Source organism: Anomaloglossus baeobatrachus, chromosome 1, assembly GCF_048569485.1.
Source record: "Anomaloglossus baeobatrachus isolate aAnoBae1 chromosome 1, aAnoBae1.hap1, whole genome shotgun sequence".
Classification (NCBI taxonomy): domain Eukaryota; kingdom Metazoa; phylum Chordata; class Amphibia; order Anura; family Aromobatidae; genus Anomaloglossus; species Anomaloglossus baeobatrachus.
Window position 1 is genome coordinate 180,983,084 of NC_134353.1, and position 26,875 is coordinate 181,009,958.

At 43.4% G+C, this 26,875-nt stretch overlaps 1 protein-coding gene across 2 annotated transcripts in view; it reads right to left on the reverse strand.

Annotated features, from left to right (window-relative positions):
* The window catches only part of ANXA10 (annexin A10), a 128,903-nt gene that overhangs the window by 4,607 nt on the left and 97,421 nt on the right, over window positions 1-26,875 (reverse strand). For both annotated transcript variants that reach the window (XM_075335112.1, XM_075335120.1), the window contains exons 10-11: window positions 23,944-24,002; window positions 10,528-10,650 (exon numbers count right to left, since the gene is read on the reverse strand). In XM_075335112.1, coding sequence (XP_075191227.1) covers window positions 10,528-10,650; window positions 23,944-24,002 — 182 coding nt within the window. The remainder of the gene's footprint in view (window positions 1-10,527; window positions 10,651-23,943; window positions 24,003-26,875) is intronic.

The following is a 26,875-nucleotide window of genomic DNA, read 5'->3' on the forward strand; positions in this document are numbered from 1 at the left end:
GAAAAACGAGTAGCCATCATTTCTTTAAGAAATGAAAATCAGTCAGTCCACAAAATTGTGAAAACTTTGAAAGTGTCCTCAAGTGCTGTGGCAAAAACCATCAAATCTACAAAGAAACTGACTCACATGAGGACCACCCCAGGAAAGGAAGACCAAGAGTCACCTCTGCTGCGGAGGATAAGTTTATCCGAGTCACTAGCCTCAGAAATCGCAGGCTAACAGCATCTTAGATTATAAACTGGGTCAATGCCACACAGAGTTCTAGCAGCAGACACATCTCTAGAACAACTGTGAAGAGGAGACTTTGTGCAGCAGGGCTTCATGGTAAAATAGCTGCTAGGAAACCACTGCTAAGGACAGGCAACAAGCGGAAGAGACTTGTTTGGGCTAAAGAACACAAGGAATGGACATTAGACCAGTGGAAATCTGTGCTTTGGTCTGATGAGTCCAACCAGCGTGTCTTTGTGCGATGCAGAAAAGGTGAATGGATGGACTCTACATGCCTGGTTCCCACCATGAAGCATGGAGGAGGAGGTGTGATGGTGTGGGGATGCTTTGCTGGTGTCACTGTTGGGGATTTATTCAAAATTGAAGGCATACTGAAGCAGCATGGCTACCACAGCATCTTGCAGCGGCATACTATTCCATCCGGTTTGCGTTTAGTTGGACCATCATTTATTTTTCAACAGGACAATGACCCCAAAGACAGCTACAGGCTGTGTAAGGGCTATTTGACTAAGAAGGAGAGGGATGGGGTGCTACGCCAGATGACCTTGCCTCCACAGTCACCAGACCTGAACCCAATCGAGATGGTTTGGGGTGAGCTGGACCGTAGAGTTAAGGCAAAAGGGCCAACAAGTGCCAAGCATCTCTAGGAACTTCTTCAAGACTGTTAACACTAGAAGTCCCAGAAATTTCGAGCTCCCCCCTGAAGTCCCGAAATAGGGTCAAATGACCCTAATGCGGGCTTTACACGAGACGATATATCGTGCGATATGTCGTCGGGGTCACGGTTTTCGTGACGCACATCCAGCATAGCGCACGACGTCGTCTAGTGTGACACCTCCGAGCGACGCACTATCGCTCACAAATCGTGAGTCGTTTACTCGTCGTTAACTTTCATATCGTTTGTTTTCATGGGTGCAGGTTGTTCATCGTTTCCATGGCATCACACATTGCTCCGTGTGAGACCACGGGAATGATGAACACAGCGTACCTGCGTCCCACGGCACCCGCCGGCTTAATGGAAGCAAGGAGGTGGGCGGGATGTTTACATCCCGCTCATCTCCGCCCCTCCGCTTCTATTGGCCGGCTGCCGTGTGACGTCGCTGTGACGCCGAGCGTCCCTCCCACTTCAGGAAGTGGACAATCGTCGCCCAGAGCGAGGTCGTCCGGAAGGTAAGTGCGTGTGACGGGGGTTAAACGAGTTTGTGAGCCACGGGCAGTGAATTGCCCGTGATGCAAAAACGACAGGTACGATCGCTCGTGCTATCGCACGATAGATCGACTCGTGTAAAGCAGGCTTTAGTCCAATCTGAATAGAACTAACTAGAAACTAAATGGCTAAACTCAATGGAAAACAACAACCTCCTGTGGTGCGACAGTAATGGCCTTAATTACAGAACAAAAGACGGTGATTATAGGATGTCCGCTAAAATCCTTCAGGTCATTCGACCCGTCTCTGGGTTCCAAAGGTAGAAATGTTAAATGACCCCTCTCTGGGACTTCTAGTGTTAAAAGGTCATTTCCGGTGACTACCTTTTGAATCTCATCAAGAGAATGCCAAGAGTGTGCAAAGCAGTAATCAAAGCAAAAGGTGGCTACTTTGAAGGATCTAGAATATAAGACATATTTTCAATTGTTTCACACTTTTTGTTAAGTATTTCATTACACATGTGTTAATTCATAGTTTTGATGCCTTCAATGTGAATCTACAATTTTCAGAGTCATGAAAATAAAGAAAACTCTTTGAATGGGAAGGTGTATCCAAACTTTTGGTCTGTACTGTATATATATATATATATATATATATATATACATATTTAACATGAAAACCTAATCTAAAGAATAAGTTACTGTCTGATGTCATATTCCATTTCAGCTATGGTTTCGATAAATATATAATGAAATAACTAGCAGACAACCGGAGCCACCCCTTTAATTATAGAACTAGTGGTATGACTTTCCTATGGTGTGTCCTTCATTATATTTTTCACTATAATGAATATTATCTTTTATCCTGCTATTCAGATTACAGAAATGACTAGAAAAGCAAATATCAGTGCCGTACGGCGTGCATCGCCATTCAGATTAAATTGCATATGTTTTGTGGATTTTAATATCTCTTTGCAAATAAAAAAGTCAAGAGAGAATGTAGATTTCTCTGTTTGTTGCAAAGTCTGATGGAAGAAAAAAGTGAATTTGCTGTTTTAATAGCATTTGACATTTTGCATTATGCGACGTGCTGCAAATCTGCAAAATGGCCAAATAGGATTATTACTCCTTCTGGCTAAAATGTGCTGCAACTGAGAGGTTTTATATTAGGGAATGACAAAAAAGAAACAATAAATCTTTATTGTAAATTAAATATGTGAAGAGCACCATATGGCATTTGTATTGTTGACAATAAACAGTGCAGGAAGCCATAGAATGAGAGATCTGGAGAAATAGAATGCTTTTGTTACGTCCTGGCATCTTCTCTACATGAAATCTTAATGTTAATTGTTCTGCATTATTTCCAGATAGGAGAAAACATAAGGAGTTCAAAAAGTTTTGACTTAAAGGGGCTAGATATGCTCTTGTTATGTTCTTTATTCTAACACATTGCTAAAATGTTACCGGTGGTCTGGTATATTAAGAAATAACAAATAAAGTGATTCTTACCGACCGGCACTTACCTGGATCCAGAGCAGGACTCTCTGCTCTTGCAAGAGCAGGAGGACTGAAAAGGCCTGTAATTGGCTGTTTTAGTCAGGTGACCTCAGTGGCGCCTTATTAGTGATGTCAGTGATGACGCATTGCTGAGGTCACTTGACCGCGGTAGCCAATTACAGGTCGCAGTAGTCCTGCTGCTGCTTGATTGGAAACATCTCTCTGTGGTGTAAATGCAAATCATGGTAAGTGCTAGTAGGTGAGTATCGCTTCATTTATTTTTAATATATTAAACCACCAGTGAAATCAGAATTTTGCCCTCACAAGCCTTTTAAGATGATAGAAGGGGGCCATTAAAATTACTTTATTTAGTCAATTTAACGTCCAATCATTGAAGACCATTCAATAGACAACAGAATCTAATAGTATGCAGACACTAACATTGTGAAAGGGGAAAAGAGATAACTTTATATAAGCCTTGAACTCTCTTTGGAGGCACAAAAGGGAGTGTATAGGATAATGTATTTACAGGGATAACTGTGAACTGTCCTTGTTAGTACGAGAGCTATTAGGAAGCTCAGGGCCTTAGTAGTCCTTATAGGGATTTATAGGGCATCCGGGGTGCAGTGAGGCATCTGCCCTCTGAGCCGCTCCCCATTTCATGCTCTGGGCTGGTGTGGTAATATTTCAGTTTCAATTGTCTAATAACTGATGGACTGAGTAATATTTCTGGATTGAAATGAGGTTTATTGTACTAACAGAAAATGTGCAATCCGCATTTAAACAAAATTTGACCGGTGCAAAGGTATGGGCACCGCACCTCAACATAAAAGGGACATTAATATTTTGTAGATCCTCCTTTTGCAAAAATAACAGCCTCTAGTCGCTTCCTGTAGCTTTTAATGAGTTTCTGGATCCTGGATGAAGGTATATTTGACCATTCCTGTTTACAAAACAATTCCAGTTCAGTTAAGTTTGATGGTCGCCGAGCATGGACAGCACGCTTCAAATCATCCCACAGATTTTCAATGATATTCAGGTCTGGGGACTGGGATTATTATTATTATTATTTATTTATAGAGCACCAATAATTCCATGGTGCTGTACATGAGACAATGGGATGGCCATTCCAGAACATTGTAATTGTTCATCTGCATGAATGCCTGAGTAGATTTGGAGCGGTGTTTTGGATTATTGTCTTGCTGAAATATCCATCCCCTGCGTAACTTCAACTTCGTCACCAGAAATGGTGGCTGGTACCAAAACTGTGAAGCGGAAAAGACTTTGGAAGATTACAGCACCGAGGTGCTCCTCCCATATCTGGTCTGGTGTTCTCTCCTCTGCTGTAATGTTACTATCAGTCGAAATGGGAGAAAGTACAGAAGGATCAGTGCTGTGATGGAGGATGGCTGAGAGCGGACGGAGGGCCTGTGTGTACAACCCCTTCTATAGCTGATAGTTTCTAAAAACAGGACCCTAAGGCTATGTGCGCATCATTTCTGAATGCACTTGCCTCCGTTACGTGCTAGGTCCGTTCCCGCATGTACCGGAGACACGGGCACACGTATACCCATTAAAATCAATGGGTATATGTGCATGCACGTGTTTAGCCATTGGCCCGTGCCTCCATGTGGAGCAGACGTGAGCCCGTGTGAGCCCGGCAGCACGAGTGTCACGTGGCCCGCACCCGTACCACAGGGATATAGTGTGGATGCGGTCCCACGTGACACACGCCGGAGAAACACACGTGTCATTGTAAAAATAACACATACTCACCTCCACCAGCCCTGCAGTCTCTGCCGCGGCTGTCACCTGCATCCGACACCCAGTGAATTTGAACAACGCATATTGTTCACTGACGGCCGGAAGCAGCATCAGTGGGGCGTGGCCTGTGCCGGACACTGTCATTCAGCACCACAGACAGCTCCGGAAGAAACAGGTAAGGCGGGACTTTCCGTTCTCCGTGTGTTATTACGTATAAAAAAACAGTTCGTTTTTTTTCACGTGCGTGTGAAGGGGGCCTTATGCTGCTCTCAGATTATGTGGCAAAAACCTTGTGACAGATGGAGCCTGCTGCAAAGTAATCTTATATGAAAAAAATCCAGCTGCCTACAGAAGAGTATGTGTATACACAGGTGATATATATGTATTGTATACAGTTAGGTCCAGAAATATTTGGACAGTGACACAAGTTTTGTTATTTTAGCTGTTTACAAAAACGTTCAGAAATACAATTATATATATAATATGGGCTGAAAGTGCACACTCCCAGCTGCAATATGAGAGTTTTCACATCCAAATCGGAGAAAGGGTTTAGGAATCATAGCTCTGTAATGCATAGCCTCCTCTTTTTCAAGGGACCAAAAGTAATTGGACAAGGGACTCTAAGGGCTGCAATTAACTCTGAAGGCGTCTCCCTCGTTAACCTGTAATCAAAGGTCTGGGGTTGATTACAGGTGTGTGGTTTTGCATTTGGAAGCTGTTGCTGTGACCAGACAACATGCGGTCTAAGGAACTCTCAATTGAGGTGAAGCAGAACATCCTGAGGCTGAAAAAAAAGAAAATCCATCAGAGAGATAGCAGACATGCTTGGAGTAGCAAAATCAACAGTCGGGTACATTCTGAGAAAAAAGGAATTGACTGGTGAGCTTGGGAACTCAAAAAGGCCTGGGCGTCCACGGATGACAACAGTGGTGGATGATCGCCGCATACTTTCTTTGGTGAAGAAGAACCCGTTCACAACATTAACTGAAGTCCAGAACACTCTCAGTGAACTAGGTGTATCTGTCTCTAAGTCAACAGTAAAGAGAAGACTCCATGAAAGTAAATACAAAGGGTTCACATCTAGATGCAAACCATTCATCAATTCCAAAAATAGACAGGCCAGAGTTAAATTTGCTGAAAAACACCTCATGAAGCCAGCTCAGTTCTGGAAAAGTATTCTATGGACAGATGAGACAAAGATCAACCTGTACCAGAATGATGGGAAGAAAAAAGTTTGGAGAAGAAAGGGAACGGCACATGATCCAAGGCACACCACATCCTCTGTCAAACATGGTGCAGGCAACGTGATGGCATGGGCATGCATGGCTTTCAATGGCACTGGGTCACTTGTGTTTATTGATGACATAACAGCAGACAAGAGTAGCCGGATGAATTCTGAAGTGTACCGGGATATACTTTCAGCCCAGATTCAGCCACATGCCGCAAAGTTGATCGGACGGTGCTTCATAGTACAGATGAACAATGACCCCAAGCATACAGCCAAAGCTACCCAGGAGTTCATGAGTGCAAAAAAGTGGAACATTCTGCAATGGCCAAGTCAATCACCAGATCTTAACCCAATTGAGCATGCATTTCACTTGCTCAAATCCAGACTTAAGACGGAAAGACCCACAAACAAGCAAGACCTGAAGGCTGCGGCTGTAAAGGCCTGGCAAAGCATTAAGAAGGAGGAAACCCAGCGTTTGGTGAGGTCTATGGGTTCCAGACTTAAGGCAGTGATTGCCTCCAAAGGATTCGCAACAAAATATTGAAAATAAAAATATTTTGTTTGGGTTTGGTTTATTTGTCCAATTACTTTTGACCTCCTAAAATGTGGAGTGTTTGTAAAGAAATGTGTACAATTCCTACAATTTCTATCAGATATTTTTGTTCAAACCTTCAAATTAAACGTTACAATCCGCACTTGAATTCTGTTGTAGAGATTTCATTTCAAATCCAATGTGGTGGCATGCAGAGCCCAACTCGCGAAAATTGTGTCACTGTCCAAATATTTCGGGACCTAACTGTATGTGTGTCTATATAATATATATATATGTACTGTATATGTATGTGTGCATATAGATCTTTATGTACTATATTTGCGTGTGATTGTACTTTGTAAGTGTGTATATGTATTGTATGTGTGTGTATATAGGTATATGTGTAGTGTATATGTGTGTGTCTATATACAGTATGTACTTGATATGTGTGTGTATTTTCACTGTATTTTACTGCACTGTTTTGCAGATTTGTGGACACAAGTTAATGTTTTTAATTTCTAAATGGCTTTAAGCCCTTTTACCTCTTTTCAATCTGAACATTTTTTTTTACATTATTTGGTTAGGTGAGGTGGTTCTATTCGTCTGTTAACTCTAGGTCCCATTTACATGTCTGAATTTCTTGTACATGTGCTTTCTATTTTTTAGCCGATAGCACACAGATAGTGCATATTATAACCTAGGGCTGCATTCACACTTCCAATGGTTTGAAAAAACAAGTTTGGTCCAATTTGCATAAATGGATTTATGAGGTGAAAATATAAAACAGAACAGGGTTGCCATTCATGTTGCATCTATCTGCTGTTTGTAACAAACACACACGTTTGAATATGGCTTTGGGGTTTTGTGAACACCACACAGCGTCTTTTTTCTTCAGACACGGCCGGCTGGAAACCTGCCTGAAAAAGTGTTCAGAGACAGCTGAAGACAATGAATACATGTCTTTTTATGTACAAATTACTTGCTGTTCATATGTTCTATCTTATGAGTGTCTTGACCGCTTCAGTTTTCAAAAAACACCAAGTAGCTAAAAGTGACTATTCTGGCATTTTCCACTCTGAAGATGCTGTATACCAGGGGTGTCCAACCTGTGGCTCGTGGGCCCATGATGTGTGGCACGCAGCTGTCAGCTTGGTGCACCAGGTCTAAAAAACCGCTAGGTCTGCAGATGATGACTTTGTGAGTAGCTCTTCATAGTTACCAGATCTAGATGTACATATACTGGTTTAAGGGATGGAGAAGTGTATGGAGGGCAGTCACATATTAGATATTGCATATCTAATCCCATCCTGTGTGATGCACCCTATAACTAAACCCATTATGTGATGCACTACACAGAGCCCTATATCTAATTCCAGCATGTGTTTGTGACGCCCTGACAAAATCAGGTTGTCACAGAAGACTGCATCCATCTTCCAGATGCAGGATTCTCTCCTCCTTGGCCTTCCAACACAACCCGACACAGGTACATACACCAGCCACAAAAGCCTAGTCACCCCCCTCCAGGAGAATAGGGACACACCAGTGGGCGGGGCCAGGCAGATGGTGACGCCCACCTAGGGGTTCTGAGGTGTCAAGGGGAGGGAACGACGGTTGAACAGAGAGAGTGGAGGAGAGTTGGACAGAGAGAGTTGAAGTCTAGCAGTGGAAATGAGAGGAGTGAAGTGGTAGTCAGGGGTTGTAGCTCCCGGACTACCGGACTACTTGAGCTGACTAGGTGGGAGCCTGGGCAGAGCAGGGTCACAGAAGACGGAGATCGAGTCGCAGGAGACCTTAAGTGGACCGTGGCAGGGTTGTAGCCCGCCGGTGCCGACAGCGGGAATCTGGACTGGAGGCCGTGCACAGTCGGGGTACCTGGACCCTAGGGCGAGGACAGCTGCAAGCCCCTCTCCAATTAACCAGCAGGGGACAAGGTTCCGAGTCTTTTCCCACTAACAGCCCAGATAGAGCGAGACGAAAGCCCAACGCGGGGGAGAGGGTGTCTGCAAGTGCCTGCAAAAATCCCAAGGGTCATCTCTCTCGCGGGCCACAGCTTCCACGGAAAAGTCACCGGGAGCGGACTTACCCCGTTTTATGCGGACTAGTCAACACACTAGATACCAATTTAAGTGCAGGCGGAAGGGCCCCTGTTCTGTCCACCGGTGTGTGGGACCTGAGCACACCCCTCCGGAGGCTACCGGTTTCTGGCAGTTGGTTTACTATCTGGACTCTGTGTGATTTTATTCAAAACAGTGAGTACACCGGTATCATCTGGTCCAGCCCTGCAGACTGCGTCCCAGCACTCCACCTACACCTGAGCCCCGGGGCAACATCTCCCCTACCCGTGGAGGGGATACCATCCTGCTGCCCTGCTCCATCAGCCCTGGACACCCCATACCAAAGCAACGGCGATGTCACCAACAAACACCGCAACCCACGGGTGGCGTCACTGACAAACTCTCCCCTGTAAATAACCCCTTCTTTTCACTTACGGGCGAAGGACTGCTGCGCGAGGCCGCGTCTGGCTGCCACTCGAGCCACAGCAACCGTCCGGATCCAAGCGTCTCGAGCAGCCCCCTGCCATGGTCTGTCTCCTGCCCACAACATGTTATTTTAAGCGTATCTAACTCCAGCTTATGGTACGTCGAGCAACATCAACTAAGAGAATCTGTGCTGCCAGCCGTCCTTGGTGACACTGTTCACTTGTGAGTATCACTTTGCAGTCCCCAAGAAAATATCTCCACACTGTGATTCAAATCTTCATCTTCTCTTATTCTTTTGCAAACACCCAAAAGGGGAGGGGAGGTGACATCACAAACATATGAGCAGATCCCATCCACTTTTACTGCAGTCGTACTGTGAGTTAGCAGTACACTAAGTTTTCTTCTCCCCCTAGTGTTTAAAAGTGAAAAATATCAAACCTTTTTAATTATTTTCCATATTTTTCTATTAAAACAAATGCTAATATTTTTTTATTTATTTATTTTAAACATTAATACTTTGCATCTTGTTAATTATTGTTTTTTTTTTTTATGGTACCTTCCCTTTAAACAGTGCAATTGCTGGTATACGTATGCACCAACTCTGATCAGTCCCCTGCAATGTTAACGCAGCAAATTTTGACCAATCCCCTAGCTGCACCCCCAAGCCACAACCATTTGGCAGTGAGGGACATTCAGCAGATGCCTCAGACTGTTCATTCATTCATAGTTGTAGCAGCCACTACTTTCTCATCGTTATGTATCCTTATATGAAATGTTGCTTTTTTATGTCTGTATGGCCGTGTTCACACATTGCTTAAATACTGGGTTTTTGTTTTCTGCCGCTGTCAGCACCAAGTAACACAATAACAGTCTTCTCTGATTGTTGTATTGCTGCAGCATTTTTATGCCTTTTCCCCCATTATTTCATGCATTTTTGGTGCAGATGAGAAGCCGTGTTTTTAAGTGTTTTTATAGTACAGAAAAACTTTGACTTTTCCCTTAAAAAAGTAACTGCAGTTTTCTCGATGTGTTTTTTTTACGCTCCACATACTGTAGAAGACTCTAGAGAAAAAAAACACCAAACCCGCAGAGTTCAGCTGTATCTTTTCATGAAATCACATTCACTTTGCTTGAAGAGTTTAACCCAACAGAATTGATGTGCAAAAACAACGCAGCATTTACGCTACATTTGAACACGGACTAAATGTGCAAGTGAAGTGGATGTGATATCATGAAATCTCCGCCCTCAGTGTTTTTCCGATATGGATAAAGAAAGAATTAAATTACAAAGCTTCTCCTATACTTACAATGTTAAACACGTAGAACACATGTACGGTACATGGATGTCACCCATGGACATTATATTCATACACCTATAGACTTGTATTGTCCCTGGTCATCCGTGCTGCTGGAAAATTATGGACATGTCTACTTGTGGTTTTGTTAGTGTGAAAACACGGACATCTGAAGATCATTATAGGTGAAAAAAATGGATGCCATGCATACCAGAAATACGGACACGTGAAGGGGCCTTCAAGTGCGCCAGGTTTATAAACAGCGTGAGCCACTGTGTAAGTCTTCCTAGTCTAAATTTACACGGTTTAAGAATTAGATATTATTGATAATTATACCTCAATGTCTTTTTGATTTACCTTAATGTCATGGTAGAGGGATTTTCCATATCTCTCCTTGTATCTCTGTCTGACAGTCAGGAGATCTATTTCACATCTGGCTATGATGGTCCTTATTACTGTTTTATTGTGGAAACCAAAATCCTAAAGAAAAGAAGGAACAAATTAAGGTTACATACAACAGCATTCTAATAAAACTCACCTTTCCATTGGTTACTCCATGGGGACAACTATATCTGCAAAAATAAGATGCTCCTGTGATCAAGAAACACTCAGTGCAGACCTTCAAGGAAGCTGCCAGCAGCACATATTACAATAGTACCATTCACATGAAAGGTCCACAATGTTAGGCCTCTGCCACACTCACGTGTCTCCAGTACGTGTGTGCCTTTTTTTCACATACCGGAGACACGGGCCCACGTGGTCCTATGTATTGTTATTGTTTTGGACACACGTAAGTATTCAGGAACGTAACGTGTGTCCGTTACTTACGTGTGTCCGTTTTTTAAAACCGCTGACATGTCCGTGTTGCTCCGGCAGCACGGGCGTCACACGGCCCGCACCCGTACCACACGGATGTAGTGTGGATGCGGGCCTGTGTGACACACGCCGGAGAAAGACACGTGTCAGTGTAAAAATAATAAAAACACATACTCACCTCCACCATACCTGCAGTCTCTGCCGCGGCTGTCACCTGCATCCGTCCCCCACTGAATTTGAACAACGCTTCTCCTTCACTGGGGGCCGGACGCAGCGTCAGCGGGGCGTGGCTTTGGCCGGACGCTGTCATTCAGCACCACAGACCGCGCCGGATGATGCAGGTAGGCAGGACTTTCCGTTCTCTGTGTGTTATTACGTATAACACACGGAGAACACGTACGTGCCACAAAAACGGCACATGGGGAACAAACCACCCCTTTAACACGTACGTGACAAAAACATTACGTAGGAGCTCCTCTGTGGATTACAGACACATTATTATTAGGCACATTAGTTAATCTAATACAGTATATGTATGTCTGCTAAAGGAATTCGCACCGTCGCATTTACAATCACTAAATTTTACACAGGCACCGCATGTGAGAACATCATAAACTGTTTTGAGATGAAAATTTAACCCCGCGCTTTACAGTTATTTGCAAAAAAACCTGCTTACATTAAAGTCAATGGAGCTGGGAGCTACAGGTTATTAATAGGAGCTCTGATTGGTTGCTATAGGCAAGAAAGAACATTCCTGGTATAAGAAGCTTTTGTGTGAGGTAATATGATATCGAGAGAGAGAGAGACACAGAAACAGAGACACAGAGAGACAGACACACAGAGAGACAGAGACACACACATAGAGAGGTAGACAGACAGTTAAAAAGGGAAACAGACAGTCAAAGTCAATGATTGACAACTCGCTATTTGCACACATACAGGAAATGCTGTAAATCACCGACTAGGATCCCACCCCCTTGACTCCTAAGCCCAGACAGAGTTCATTAATTAGTTATACTCAATCTTTTCCTACAAATCTATATATCAATCTGTTCAGCTTCTCCAGCTCTAAACCATGCAGCTGGTGGATCAGTCTGCATACTTAATATGGCAGACTTCCTTTAATTCAATATATACTGATTTTGACAAGTATCTTGTACCTTCTGTACATAAAAGTAGGTAGAACCTTTGACTGAGTGGTGCAGAGTGACATCTAAAAGGCAGTTCTACTTTTTTCTACTACATACAAAAATATTATAAATGTCAGAAAAGTGACTGAAATAAGTGTGATTGGATAGTTCTTACTGGAGTCTTTACTTACAGACAGGAAAATAGCTTTTTTTAAGACCTTGGATTTTCATCCACAAAGAGTTTTCAAGCTCTTGTTTATTTCTAACGTCTCATTGTAAAAACACAATGCCATCTGTGATCAAATGTGATTCAGTCTGCCTGCTATAGAAACAGTACACTTTTATATAACAGTCACGAAGATGAACTCTGTGATGTTGGTGCCCTAAATGTTCCCCATATTATGCATTCATCCTGAGAAGCTGGCTGTAATGTAAACAGGCTTAGGGCAGTGTTTGTATTTATATCCGGATAGTGAAAGTGGGCTCTGTATTGGAAGTGGGGCATTTAAAGTGGTTTTCTGAGATCCATATCAGTATCTAAAATATTTCAAAATTCTTATAATAATGCTAAATAGTTTAGATTTGAAAATACAGTGCTGGCCAAAAGTATTGGCACCCCTGCAATTCTGTCAGATAACACTCAGTTTCTTCTTGAAAATGATTGCAATCACAAATTCTTTGGTATTATTATCTTCATTTATTTTGTCTTCAATGAAAAAAAAAACAAAATGTCATAAAGCCAAATTGGATATAATTCTACACCAAACATAAAAAAGGGGGTGGACAAAAGTATTGGCACTGTTTGAAAAATCATGTGATGCTTCTCTAATTTGTGTAATTAACAGCACCTGTAACTTACCTGTGGCACCTAACAGGTGTTGGCAATAACTAAATCACACTTGCAGCCAGTTGAGATGGATTAATGTTGGCTCAGCCTCTGTCCTGTGTCCTTGTGTGTACCACATTGAGCATGGAGAAAAGAAAGAAGACCAAATAACTGTCTGAGGGCCTGAGAATCCAAATTGTGAGGAAGCATGAGCAGTCTCAAGGCTACAAGTCCATCTTCAAAGACCTGAAAGTTCCTGTGTCTACGGTGCGCAGTGTCATCAAGAAGTTTAAAGCCCATGGCACTGTGGCTAACCTCCCTAGATGTGGAAGGAAAATAAAAATTGACGAGAGATTTCAAAGCAAGATTGTGATGGTGGCTAAAGAACCTCGACTAAAGGCCACTTTACACACAGAGATAAATCTTTGGCAGATCTGTGGTTGCAGTGAAATCATGGACATATTGTTCCATTTGTACACAGCCACAAACCTGGCACTGATTGTCCACAATTTCACTGCAACCACAGATCTGCCAAAGATTTATCTCTGTGTGTAAAGTGGCGTTTACACCCAAACATGTTCAAGCTGCCCTGCAGTCCGAGGATACAACAGTGTCAACCTGTACTATCCGTCGGCGTCTGAATGAAAAGGGACTGTATGGTAGGATACCCAGGAAGACCCCACTTCTTACCCCGAGACATAAAAAAGCCAGGCTGGAGTTTGCCAAAACTTACGTAAGAAAGCCTAAAATGTTTTGGAAGAATGTTCTCTGGTCAGATGAGACAAAAGTAGAGCTTTTTGGGAAAAGTCATTAACATAGAGTTTACAGGGGAAAAAAAGAGGCATTCAAAGAAAAGAACACGGTCCCTACAGTCAAACATGGCGCAGGCTCCCTGATGTTTTGGGGTTGCTTTGCTGCCTCTGGCCCAGTGTGAGAAAGCTGGGTCTCCATCAGAGGTCATGGGTGAAGACCCAGGACAATGACCCAAAACACACTTCAAAAAGCACTTGAAAATGGTTTGAGAGAAAGCACTGGAGACTACTAAAGTGGCCAGCAATGAGTCCAGACCTGAATCCCATAGAATACCTGTGGAGAGATCTCAAAATGGCAGTTTGGAGAAGGCACCCTTCAAATCTCAGGGACCTGGAGCAGTTTGCCAAAGAAGAATGGTCTAAAATTCCAGCAGAGCATTGTAAGAAACTCATTGATGGTTACCGGAAGCGGTTGTTCGCAGTTATTTTGGCTAAAGGTTGTGCAACCAAGTATTAGACTAAGGGGTACTTTGCACACTACGACATCGCAAGCCATGCTGCGATGCCGAGCGCGATAGTCCCCGCCCCCGTCGCAGCTGCGATATCATTGTGATAGCTGCCATAGCGAATATTATCGCTACGGCTGCTTCACATGCACTCACCTGTCGTGCGACGTCGCTCTGGCCGGCGAACCACCTCCTTATTAAGGGGGCGGGTCGTGCGGCGTAACTGCGACGTCACACGGCAGGCGGCCAATAGGAGCGGAGGGGCGGAGATGATCGGGATGTAAACATCCCGCCCACCTTTTTCCTTCCGCATTGCAGCCGGGACGCAGGTAAGGTGGTGTTCCTCGCTCCTGAGACTTCACACACAGCGATGTGTGCTGCTGCAGGAGCGAGGAACAACATCGGACCGTTGCGTCAGCGTAATTATGGAATTCGCCAACGCCACACCGATGATACGATTACGACGATTTTGCGTTCGTTAACCGTATCATCTAGGATTTACACACTACGATGGCGAGAGTGACGCAGGAAGTGCGTCACTTTCGACATGACCCCGCTGACATTGCACCTGCGATGTCGTAGTGTGCAAAGTACCCCTAAGGGTGCCAATACTTTTGTCTGGCCCATTTTTGGAGTTTTGTGTGAAATGATCAATGATTTGATTTTTGTTTCATTCTCTTTTGTGTTTTTTTTATTGAAGACAAATTAAATGAAGATAATAATACCAAAGAATTTGTGATTGCAATCATTTTCAAGAAGAAGCTGAGTATCAGCTCCTGTATGCACGACTCAATACTGCAGCACAACACTTGTTTCAGTGCAAGTAGAACTCTCTCCTTCTCTGCACAAGATTCCTGATAGGCAGAGATAATCAGGAGTACAAAGTACAGGAATAGAAGTGCTGGGAACACTTTCCTCACTCATTCATGAGCGATCCCTGCAAACTATCAAGGAGCAGAGCTGGTAGATTTTTTTTTTTTTAAGAGTGATGAAGAGGAGTTAAGCGGTCTTTACATGCTGCGATCTCGCTAGCGAGATCGCAAGCAATCATACCCGCCACCGTCGGTTTTGCGACATGGGCAAATCGCTGCCAGTCGCGCACAACCTCGCTTACCTCCATCACACGGACTTACCTGTCCTGCGACGTCGCTCTGGCCGGCGATCCGCCTCCTTTCTAAGGGGGCGGGTCGTGCGGCGTCATAGCGACGTCACACGGCAGTTGTCCAATAGAAGCGGAGGGGCAGAGATGAGCGGGATGTAACATCCCGTCCACCTCCTTCCTTCCGCATTGGCGGTGGAGGCAGGCAAGGAGATGTTTGTCGCTCCTGTGGTGTCACACAAAGCGATGTGTGCTGCCGCAGGAACGACAAGCAATATCGCTAATTAGAAGAAAATGATTTTTGGTTTAACCTTTCCGCGGCAAACGATTTTTGCCACTTTTGCGATCGTTTTAGGTCGCACATAAGTGTCACACACTGCAATATCGTTAATGATGCCGTAATTGTGTCACAAACAATGTGACCCCGACGATAATTCATTAACGATATCGTAGCGTGTAAAGCCCGCTTTAAGGATCGCGCATAAGGGATTACAGAATTTCAGCACTGCCAATAAACTAATGTCCAGTGGGATGTTATGTGAACTGGAAAGTGTTGTACGTACGTGGGCTGTACATGGAACATCATTAGAGTAACCTCTCTGTTCATAGGAGCAGCAGGTGTAATATTAAATGGGAACAGAATTGTTAATATAAGCATATTACACATGTGCCTACAATGCTAAGGGGAAAGTTAAAGAGGTTGTCCACTACTTTTACATTGATGGCTTATCCTTAAGGTAGGTTATCAATGTCAGACACCCTGCAACCTTGCCAACCAGCAGGCGTCCGGAAATGCTCAGTTCCGGAGCTGCCCCTTCAACTGATAGCGGCCACAGCTGGGCACTGCACATCCGCCTCCTATTGATTTGAATTTTATACTGTATGTATGTCTTTATTATTCTTCTTTTGTAGCCTTTTTAAGCACTGTATGTCTAATTTATTAAATCTAAAATATAAGTTTCTTTGCTTCTTTAAATGTCCCCACAAACCCTGAAGAGGGCAAGAATAGTTAGGTTGTGTTACCCTGTGTATGCCAGAGTGCAAGAAGAGTACTTTTCAGGTGCTCGTTAAAGCTGGGTAGCATGTGTGCTAGTTTGGCGAGGGATGGAAATAAAACGTGTAGTGAAATAGCTGTGGTGCGCGTAGCGCTTTGATAGCTTATTGTGATAGATGAGTGGTCAAGTGAGTGGGAAGCGAAGTCTCACTTTACAGTAGCATTCGAGGCATGTGTCATGATGTGGAATAGCGAGGACAGGGGGCTATTATGCTGTCCCATAAGCTAGGGAAACCTAGTCTATCCCTCACCTTCAATTACTCCTAATAGTAGAGACGCTGGAGTTCCATGCCTTTCTATACACCTGAGAAATACTACTCAAATGCCCCCCTCCACCAAGGGAGGGACAGGGCAGGAGTGAGATGGGAAACAGAAAAGGCCAGACAAGGGGGGGAAAAAACAGCGTTAACTCCACAAACGCACACAGCACCAGATAGTCTGGATCACAACAGCTCCCCAGACCAACTAAGATAAACTATAGTTGGCATATGGTAGGTGGAAGAATCTAGCCAGCTTATATAGGAGGGGAGCAGATGTGATTGCCTCCCCCACAGCAGATGATCAAAAGAGACTAACAAGCAGACTACCAGAGATTAACTCCTGCTAGCCTGCCTCTCAATTACCACTCAGCAGATTGACGCCCAAGTCTGCCTGCATAGATCACTGATAGAGAGGAATTATCAGTTGAAGTGTCTGAACATAACCTAATGTCACCATGACAGTCGGAAAATCTCTGTGTGACAGCACGACTGTTAGGAATGAGTGGTGTTCATGACAATTTAGTGGCAAGCAGTGGGATATTTTTTTTTATTAGAGCAGTAACTGGATTATTTTCTTCATCCTTGAATTTACGGACTGGTGGAATCCACAGTGTACAAGAACAAATCTGGTATTTAATTAGGTTAAGACATACTGGCAAACCGTCTCTCCCATTCCCTTCTTGTTTTTCTTTTCTATGGTTTATTTGGTGAATGATTGCTACGATGGCAGCTGCTTATAAGAAGCACGGGGAAGCTGTTCTGATTTGTCTTTGTGAAGAGTGAGGTTTCAATGCGATGGACAAAACTAAAAAGATGTTAATTTGTGCTCTGGTTGAGAACTATGCTAGGGATCAAAACAATGTTAGACCAAAGCACAGGACTAGTGGGGCACAAGTATACCCAATTATCAATCTGGTTCCAGAACTGTCAGACTCAAAAGGTGGCAGCAGCAACTACAGATCTTAGAATCGAATGGACTCTTGTTTACCACTGATTTTGTGAAAAGTGGAAGTATATGACCCAAAAATTAGATGGCAGCTTCTGCTATGAGAATTCCAAACAGAACGTGAGTTTGCCGAATGTAAGCCCTAGGCCTAGTGAGAGGTTGCAGAGTGATAGTCCCAAGCTGAACAAGAGGCTGCAGGGTGACAGGCCAAGGTCAAAGGAGAGACTACAGAGTAGAAGGCAGAGCAAGAGACAGTAGACAACAGACATAGTGTGACAAGCTGAGAGAGACTACCAGCTGGAGTTGGTCTGACTACAAATGCAGGTATCTACTCCACAGAGCAGTGAGTACAATAAAGCCAACACCTTTAAACCCTATTTTGGAGCTTTTTCCTGTTATGGAAAAGGACTGGGATTTCAACATAATTTTAAAGGGATTTGAAAATACCTGAAGACAATACCAGTTGCCCAGGAAGCAGTGGGCTAGATACTGAAGCCCAGAGCTATGGAAGTAGTACAAAGCTCTGAAAGTGTGCAGCTCTTCCTCGAGACTAAGATAGGCACTATAAGGCTTGATAAGAAATATCTGCTGACCCCGGTAGTATACTGAAAAAGATTTCTGATCCTCCAACATGGACCTAATGACAGCTATTGTGATGTGGTTGATGAGCTTAGAATTCACTTTGAGAAGTGGGTGCATGGATTATTTATTACTACCTTTGAGGACTTGAAGGACCTGATGATGAAAGACCAATTTTTGCACTTTTGTCCTATGGAAGTGAGACAATTTGTGATGGACTGGGAGCAGAAGGATGCAGATTCAGCAGTATGGATTACAGATGTCTATGTGACCAAGAGAGGTGACTGGACCCGAACTTTAAAGTTCGATGTTCATACTGAGCAGACACTTTACAAAAAAATCAGAGTTCGGAGTTTGGGTGGAATAAATATGGAAACCACTGTGCTGTAATCCGGAACGCTCGGCCCAGTGTGAGCCACTTGCAGTGTTTGAATGGCTCGCGCTTAGGGCAAAATCAGCATTATCAGATATTGTGTGTACCAAAAAAAAGAAAAACACCATCAGTGATCTGTCTATGGCTGGCTGTATGTGGGCAGAGAGGCAAACTGCCTAATCATTGACTTGCAATGAGGTTAGGGTCAAGTTTGGGTCCAGAACAGAACTTTAAAGTTTGGCTGAACCTGCAGAATCCGAACTTCCACAGCTCCACTCATCTCTAGTGACCATACACCTGAGCACCTGAGATGCGGAAGTCTACAGTTGCAAGTTGGAAATAGGGTAAGCTAATAACCAACATCCTTAACCCTTTCCGCCAATTCTCCAGGATTAACATCTCATGTCTCACCACACAACCTGCCTTTGATTCCCACAGGTGTTTTGTGTGCAAGAAAGTGGGGCATATCAGCACTACCTGCCCTGACAAAAGGAAGAGACCCCCTCTCCCAAGCCAACAACCTCTTTTCCAACTGTTTTTTTTTTTTTTGTAGTAGGTGGATTAGAGGGGAAACCCAGTGACAACTTATAGTCCATTACTGTTGGAGATACTGTCACTTTGGGACTAAAAGAAACCGGGGTGGAGATGATTTTAGTCTGTCCAAAACTTATTTCCTCCAAGGATATCATCCTTGTTCCTTGCTGCTTTAAACGTCCTAAAACCCATAGGAGGGAGAGAATAGCTTGGTTGTGTTACCCTGTGTATGCCAAAGTTCAAGAAATGTACGGAGTGTGTCCTGGTGTGTGATCCGATGCAGGTGTCTCCTTGGCCTAACAAAACGACGAGTGGTGGCAGCGAAAAGTGTGGTGTGGATGTGAAAACTAGCTCTGGTGTGTGCTTAGCTTATCATCAGCCAATTGTGATAGGTGAGTGGGCGAGTGAGTCCTCCTTTACAGTAGCATCTGACGCATGCGTGTCCTGAATGACTGGTGTTCATGGCAAATTGGTGGAGCGGTGGGATGTTCACGACATATATAATGAACCTACATTTATCTTAGTTTTTGTTTATTTTATAGTATATATGCAGCATGTGCTACTATTTGTTGCTTCTTTGTGGAACAATACTACAGACATATTCTCCCCTAGAATTAATGTTACTATGAGAAAACACTCTTCAACATTGAAATTGCAGCACTAAGAAGAAAAAGCTGCGGAATTATGGAAATGCAGGATCAATAGAGATGATCATGATATAAAAGAGAAACAATAGAAGCAAAATTGTCTAAACATCTCAGTTTATTCAGTAGTGATTATGAGTGTCAATAATAGAAATATTTCCTCTTAGAGTGCCTTGAAAAAGTATTCATACCCTTTGAACATTACACATTTTTTCATGTTATGCCCAGAAACTGGGATTGGGATTTTATGTCATAATACCAACACAAAATTGCAAGTACCGTTTTTTTGTGATTATAAGATGCACTTTTCCTCCCACAAATTTGTGACAAAAGTGAGAGGTGCGTCTTATAATCTGAATGTAGCTTACCGGGGTGATGGAGAGAGGTCGCAAGGGGTGGGGGAATGCTGCGGCAGCTATGCAAGGGCTGTGTTGGTGGGGCTGGTGCGGGGTCTGATGAGGCTGGTGCTGGGGTGGCTGTGCAGTGTCAGCAGCTGAAGTGCGAGGTCTCAGGCTGCTGCAGCAGCTGTATGGGGTCTTGCGCGTTGTCTCCGGCGGCTGCAGCGGATGTGCTGGGTCTGCACGTGGTCTCCAGCGGCTGGGCTTGTGCTAGGGCTGCGGGTCGGGCGGTGAGGACTTCAAATAATGCCGCCCGGAGTCAGCGCGTGTGAGTTGGAACTCTCTGCTCAAGCTCTCATCTGCGCAGGCACCACCTCCTGCCCATTGATCTCCATCCAGCAGAGGAAAACGGCACCTGGAGGTGGCGCTTGCGCAGATGAGATCTCGGCTTGCCATTGAGCCTAGAGCTCAATCTACGCTGAGTCTGGGCGCCATTTCTTTGAAGCCCTCACCATCCGCAGCCACCGCCGCAGGCCCAGCACAACTGCCCTAGCACAGCAGCACCAGCCTTCGCCACAACCCGAGCCCCACCCTCTGCCCCAGCAGCAGCCGCCACAGCCCCAGCCCGAGTACAGCTGCCCCAGCACAGCAGCACCAGTCTCCGCCGCAGATCGAGCCCCAGCTGCAGCACCAGCCTTTGTCGCAGCCCTAGTCTCCATCGCAGCCCCAGTCTCTGTCAGAGCCCCAGTCTCCATTGCAGCCCCAGTCTCTCCCAGAGCCCCAGCTTCTGCTGAAGCCCAAGCCTCCGCTGCTGCACCAGCACAGCCTCCTCCACCACCTCTACTGCCCCGTCCGGTAAGACAACACCGGATTACAGGATGGACCCCATTTTTTTTTCACCTTTTATTCTTCAGAATTTGGGGTGTGTCTTATAATCCGGTGCGTCTTAGAAAACAAAAAATGCGGTATTTGTGACCTGTAAAGGAAATGATACATAGTTTCCTATTTTTAAAACTATAAATCTGAAATTTGTGGTTTGTATTTGTATTCATCTCCCCGTATTCTGATACCCCTAATTATAATGCTGAGTGACTACTTTCCTCTAGAAGTCACCTAATTAATAAATTAAGTTCTCCAGTATGTAATTTATTCTTAGTATAACTACAGTTGTTCTGTAAAGACCTCAGAGGTTTGTTTGAGAACATTAGGGATCAACTGCATCATGAAAAGCAAGGACTATACAAGACAGGTTAGGTATAAAGTTATGGAGAAGAGTAAAGCAGGGTTAGGTTATAAAAAGAAATAGCCAATCTCTGAACACCTCACAGAGCACTACTTAATCCATCCCCAAAAAAATGGAAGGCGTATAATATAACACAACTGCAAACCTACCCAGACATGGCTATCCACCTAAACTGACATCCCAAGCAAGGAGAACACTAATTAGAGAAGCAACCATGAGGCACATGGTCACTTTGAAGGAGCCACAGCTCAGGTGGAATAATCTGTCCACAGGACAACTATTAGTTGTGTACTCCACAAATCTGGCATTTATGGAAGAATGGATAGAGGAAAGTCATTTCTGAAAACGAGCCATAAGAAGTCTGGTTTGCAGTTTGCAAAAAGCCCTATAATGGACCCAACTGGCATGGGGAAGAACGTGCTGTGGTAGAACTCTTTGGACTATATGGAAAATGCTATGTATGACAGAAAACTAACATTGTACATGAAAATAGAATCTCCACCGTCAAATAGTGGTGGCAGCATCATGCTGTGGGGATGCTTTTCTTCAGCAGGGACATGGAAGCTAGTCAGATTTGATGAGAAGGTGGATGGAGGTATATACAAGGCAAACCTGGAGGAAACTGTGTTGGAGGCTGAAAAAGACTTGGAGACTGGGGTGTAGGTTCACCTTCCAGCAGAACAACCACCCTAAACATACTGCCAAAGCTACAATGCATGGTTTAGATCAAAGCATATCAAAGAGGATTTTCAATAACAAGTATAATTTCTTATTTTTACAAGCAGTTTGCAATTTTAATGAATTATGTTGTTGAGACAACTCCTTTAAGAACAGTAAGACTAGAAAGAGAAATATCACTTCTTATAATGCAATAAAAATGCTCGTTGAGAGATTTCTGTACAAATATCTAGAAGGTGGGATCAGATCTAAACTACTTTAAGTCATCACATATGTAATAGTAGTATTTAGTATAACTGCAGTTTGTGACGGACTATATTAAAGCTTTTAACACCAGATGGCAGCAAAGTCCATATTAAATGTATATCTGCAGTACAGATATAATAAAAATTACAAATTTTAACATAATATTTTACTAGCTACCATTTATCTATTGTCCTTTATCAGCTAAGAACAAGTCATTTTCTTTTTTTCCGCTCAGAAAAAGTAATTTTTATCATTACAATATTATTTTACAGCTAATTCAGTGTAGCAATGGAGTGAATGAGCCAGGTGACTTGTACGAGGCGGAATATTTTCGTCAGTGTTTAAATTTGAAATGGTAGAATGTTCTGTACAACCTGGTAAAAACATATCATTATCAATCATCTCAGATCAGGGGGACCTTTACTATCAATTGGGGGTATCTGAAGTGGACAGTAGGTCTAATTATAATATTACTATATTTACTATGGGTTGTTAAATAGGGCTCTGTTCACATCTGCGTCCCAGGCATTTCAGATCCTTCCACAAATACTGAATAAAATATGGTAGCTTGCCCCACAACAGAAACTCAGCTATACTGAGGTCAGGCACCTTGCTTTTGCGCTGTTAGGTCAGGGATTTGGTGCTGCCAGTAATTGACTTTGTTTCATTTTTGCTCCTGTGATGGAACAGAACAATTGAAATGGGACATGAACAGGCTTATCTACTAATTTAAGCATAAACCACACCAAAAATGCATCACCCCTTGGAAGCAGTTGTTATATGTGGATTTTCAGCCCGAAGAACTCATGTATACAAACATCCTGTGACTGTACCCTTGGGGTATGTATGCTTACAGATTTATTGTGGAAATTTATGCAACTATATTCTGATCCATACATATAAATGGGTCTAGCAAACATGGATTAACATAAATGTGGCAGTTAGAGACATTTTGACAAATCTGCTCTGTGTGAATTCACTCTAATGATAATGCTTTTAAAGTGAACCTGTCAGCTGATTTGGTGACTATAAGCTGCGGCCACCACCAGTGGGCTCTTATATATAGCAATCTAACATGCTGTATATAAGAGCCCAGGCCGCTTTGTAGAACGTAAAAATCACTTTATAATACTTACCTAAACGGTCGCTGTGGTGGAGTTGGGTCATATGGGTGTCTCTGTTCTCCGGTACCGGCGCCTTCTCTTTCGGCAATCTTTGTCGTTCTTCTTCTAAAGTTGAGGTGCATGACGCAACCTACGTCATCCACAATCGCCGGCATCGAGGTCCTGCATAGGCGCACTTTGATCTGCCCTGACCAGGACAGATCAAAGTATTGCAGTGCGCCTGCACGGGACCGGCGAGTGTGCATGACGTAGGATGCGTCATGGACACAGGCTTCAGAAGGAGGACGAAGATGGCCGAAAGAGGAGGTACCGGAGAATGGAGACACTCATATGACCCAACTCCACCGCAGTGACCGTTTAGGTAAGTATTATAAAGTGATTTTTACGTTCTACACAGCGGCCTGGGCTCTTATATACAGCATATTAGAATGCAGTATATAAGAGCCCGGTGGTGGTTGCTACATCTTATAGGTCCCAAATCTGGTGACAGGGTCCCTTTAAGTTAAGAATCCAGTAAATATCATCCAGCCCAGACCACCTCTGAATTAGCTTGTGCTGTCTATAGATTAAACTTGATAAACAGGAGGCAGAATTATAATATGTATTATATAGAATATCCACTTACATGAATTGCAGAGTGCAACCTGTATGCAAAGTATGATGGCTTGTCTCGAACACAAGACACTGAGAAATATACAAAAAGGTAAGATAAGGGATTAATTTTATTTTATAATCAAGATTAACATGTATTAGTTCTACAGACACCTACTATCATTGTATCACATCACATATTCTCATATTCTACTTATTAAAGGGGTTGTTCAGGATTTTCATATTGTTGGTTTATCCTTATTATTAGGTCATAATAATTCATGTTGGTGCAATATCTGGAACCTCCACGATCATTTGTTCAAACTTTCAGTGGATAGATGTGCTGAGCACAACACACATCAGTCAACTGCATAGTGGGTAGGGCCAGGTACTGCACATGTACCCCTATTTGAATCAAGACAGGGTTGATGTGCAGTACCCGATTGCAACCACTAAGCAGGTAATGGAGACATGTAACTTTTCCAATGAGCACATTCATCCGGCGTTAAAACAGGGGAGGTGATTGGGTGGCCTACAGATAGGCCATCAATCAAAAAAGTTCAAAACAACCATTTTAAGTCCTGTTTCACACCAGGTTTTTGTCATTTTTAACAACCTCATGTTTTTATATTGTAAACAAATATACTTTATTTTTAAAATACAAATGGATACATCAAGTATACCATAAAAATGTGGTGTGAATCAGGCCTAACAGGGTTGTCCAAGAAATCTGTAATGATGAACAATCCTTAGGATGGCTCATGGTCAGACACCCAACAGCCGCGCTGTTCATCTGTTTGCAGCTCTCTCTATGGCCGGATGAACACAGGGTACAGAGCTCTGGTCTCGTTCACTTCAAGATGTGCCAGAGCTGCAGTAGCCGAGTTAAACCATTAAACAGTATATAGCGCTGTGCTATTCCCCTCTATATACTGCTTCCATCTGGCCAACACGGGAGCTGCAAACAGCTGATTGGTGGGCTTTTAGGTGTTGGGCCCCCACTGATCTGATATTGATGAACTACCGTAAGTCATTGATCTATTAGTCCTGGACAGGTAAAACGTTTATAGAATCCTACAGCACGATCTGTAATAATGTTACAATTACATACACTCGCTGTATATCCTGCTCTATTGCATCAAAATACCATCAAACACCTCCACATCTAAAGTTTTATGGATAAACAAAACCTTTTCAGTGTCCTTTTTAATGATTCTTTTGGGGAAAAATGCCATATCCAGATGTTATCTACAATGTAAATGTTAAACAGTATGGCTTTTCCTTCACCTTTTCTTGTGTTTTTAGGTCTATATGGCCTATTTCACAAGTGCAGCATATCCTAGGATGGGCAGTATTTGGAGAGTGTCTACCATTTTTATTTGGAGGCAGAAAAGAAATCCCCCTCAAGAAATGCTGCTTTTTTAGGCTTTGTCCTCAAACTTTTTTTTAAAGAGGTTTATGAAGCTTTTTTTCTCACATGGTGTTTTGCAGCCTTTTCACTTGACAATGCAGAGTTTGAAGCGAATTCCATAATGATTTTTCTGTTGCACTACACAGTATTCAAGGAGTATTTGTAGTGGTTTTTTATGTAAATTTGTTGTGGATTTTGTACTGGATCTGCTTAAATCTTCCTTAACAAATTATGTGAACACTAAGGGGTACTTTGCACGCTGCGACATCGCAAGCCAATGCTGCGATGCCGAGCGCGATAGTCCCCGCCCCCGTCGCAGCTGCGATATCCTTGTGATAGCTGCCGTAGTGAACATTATCGCTACGGCAGCTTCACATGGACTCACCTGTCCTGGGACGTCGCTCTGGCTGGCGACCCACCTCCTTATTTAGGGGGTAGGTCGTACGGCGTCACTGCAACGTCACACGGCAGGCGGCCAATAGGAGCGGAGGGGCGGAGATGAGCGGGATGTAAACATCCCGCCCACCTTCTCCCTTCCGCATATCCTACGGGAGCCGTGGTGACGCCGGTAGGAGATGTTCCTCGCTCCTGCGGCTTCACACACAGCGATGTGTGCTGCTGCTGGAGCGAGGAACAACATCAGACCATCGCGACAGCGTAATTATGGATTACGGCGACGCTACACCGATGATACGATTACGACGCTTTTGCGCTCGTTAATTGTATCATCTAGGCTTTACACACTACGATGTCGCCTGCGATGCCGGATGTGCGTCACTTTCAATTTGACCCCACCGACATCGCACCTGCGATGTCGTAGTGTGCAAAGTACCCCTTAGGCTATGTTCACACAGGGCTTTTTTTGCAAGTTTTTGCTGCATTTTTTAGCTGCAGATTTACCTTGGTTTTATGCAAATCCATGCCAATAAAAAGCTGTTTTTTACAGTCCCAGCAAAGTCTGAGATTTCTGAAATCTCATACACACACACAAACATATCAGGTTTTTTTCCTGACTTTTGTCAAATACCTGCGTTTTTGGTCAGGTTTTTAAAGAATGAGCATGTCAGTTCTTTGCTGCAGATTTGCTGCGTTTTTTTATTGATACAACTCATTTTGTAGAAAAAAAACAGCAAATCCGCACCAAATCTGCAGCAAAAACGCCACTAAAAAATGTATGAAAAATGCACCAAAAACGCAGATGACTCAAAGGAGATTTCCTGCCACAAGATCAGGTTTTGATCAGGAAAAAAACTGACCAAAAAAGCCCTGTGTGAACATAGCCTTACAATTTACATGATTCTAAGCAGAATATTTGAATCAAGTGACCTATGAGTCACTACATTTGTGACATGAAAAAAGGAATCAAAAACAAAATGTAAACATGCTATTTAAAAAGTGCCAGATAGAAAATTCATGTGAAATCAAATGATACTATTTTTAAATTTTTTTGTATAAAAAAGGTGTGTAAAAAAGCCTTAAAGGAACCACAAAAGGATTAGTAATGCTTAATAAAATGATTACATTTAGTCCTGGAATTAAATAGTAATAACATTTC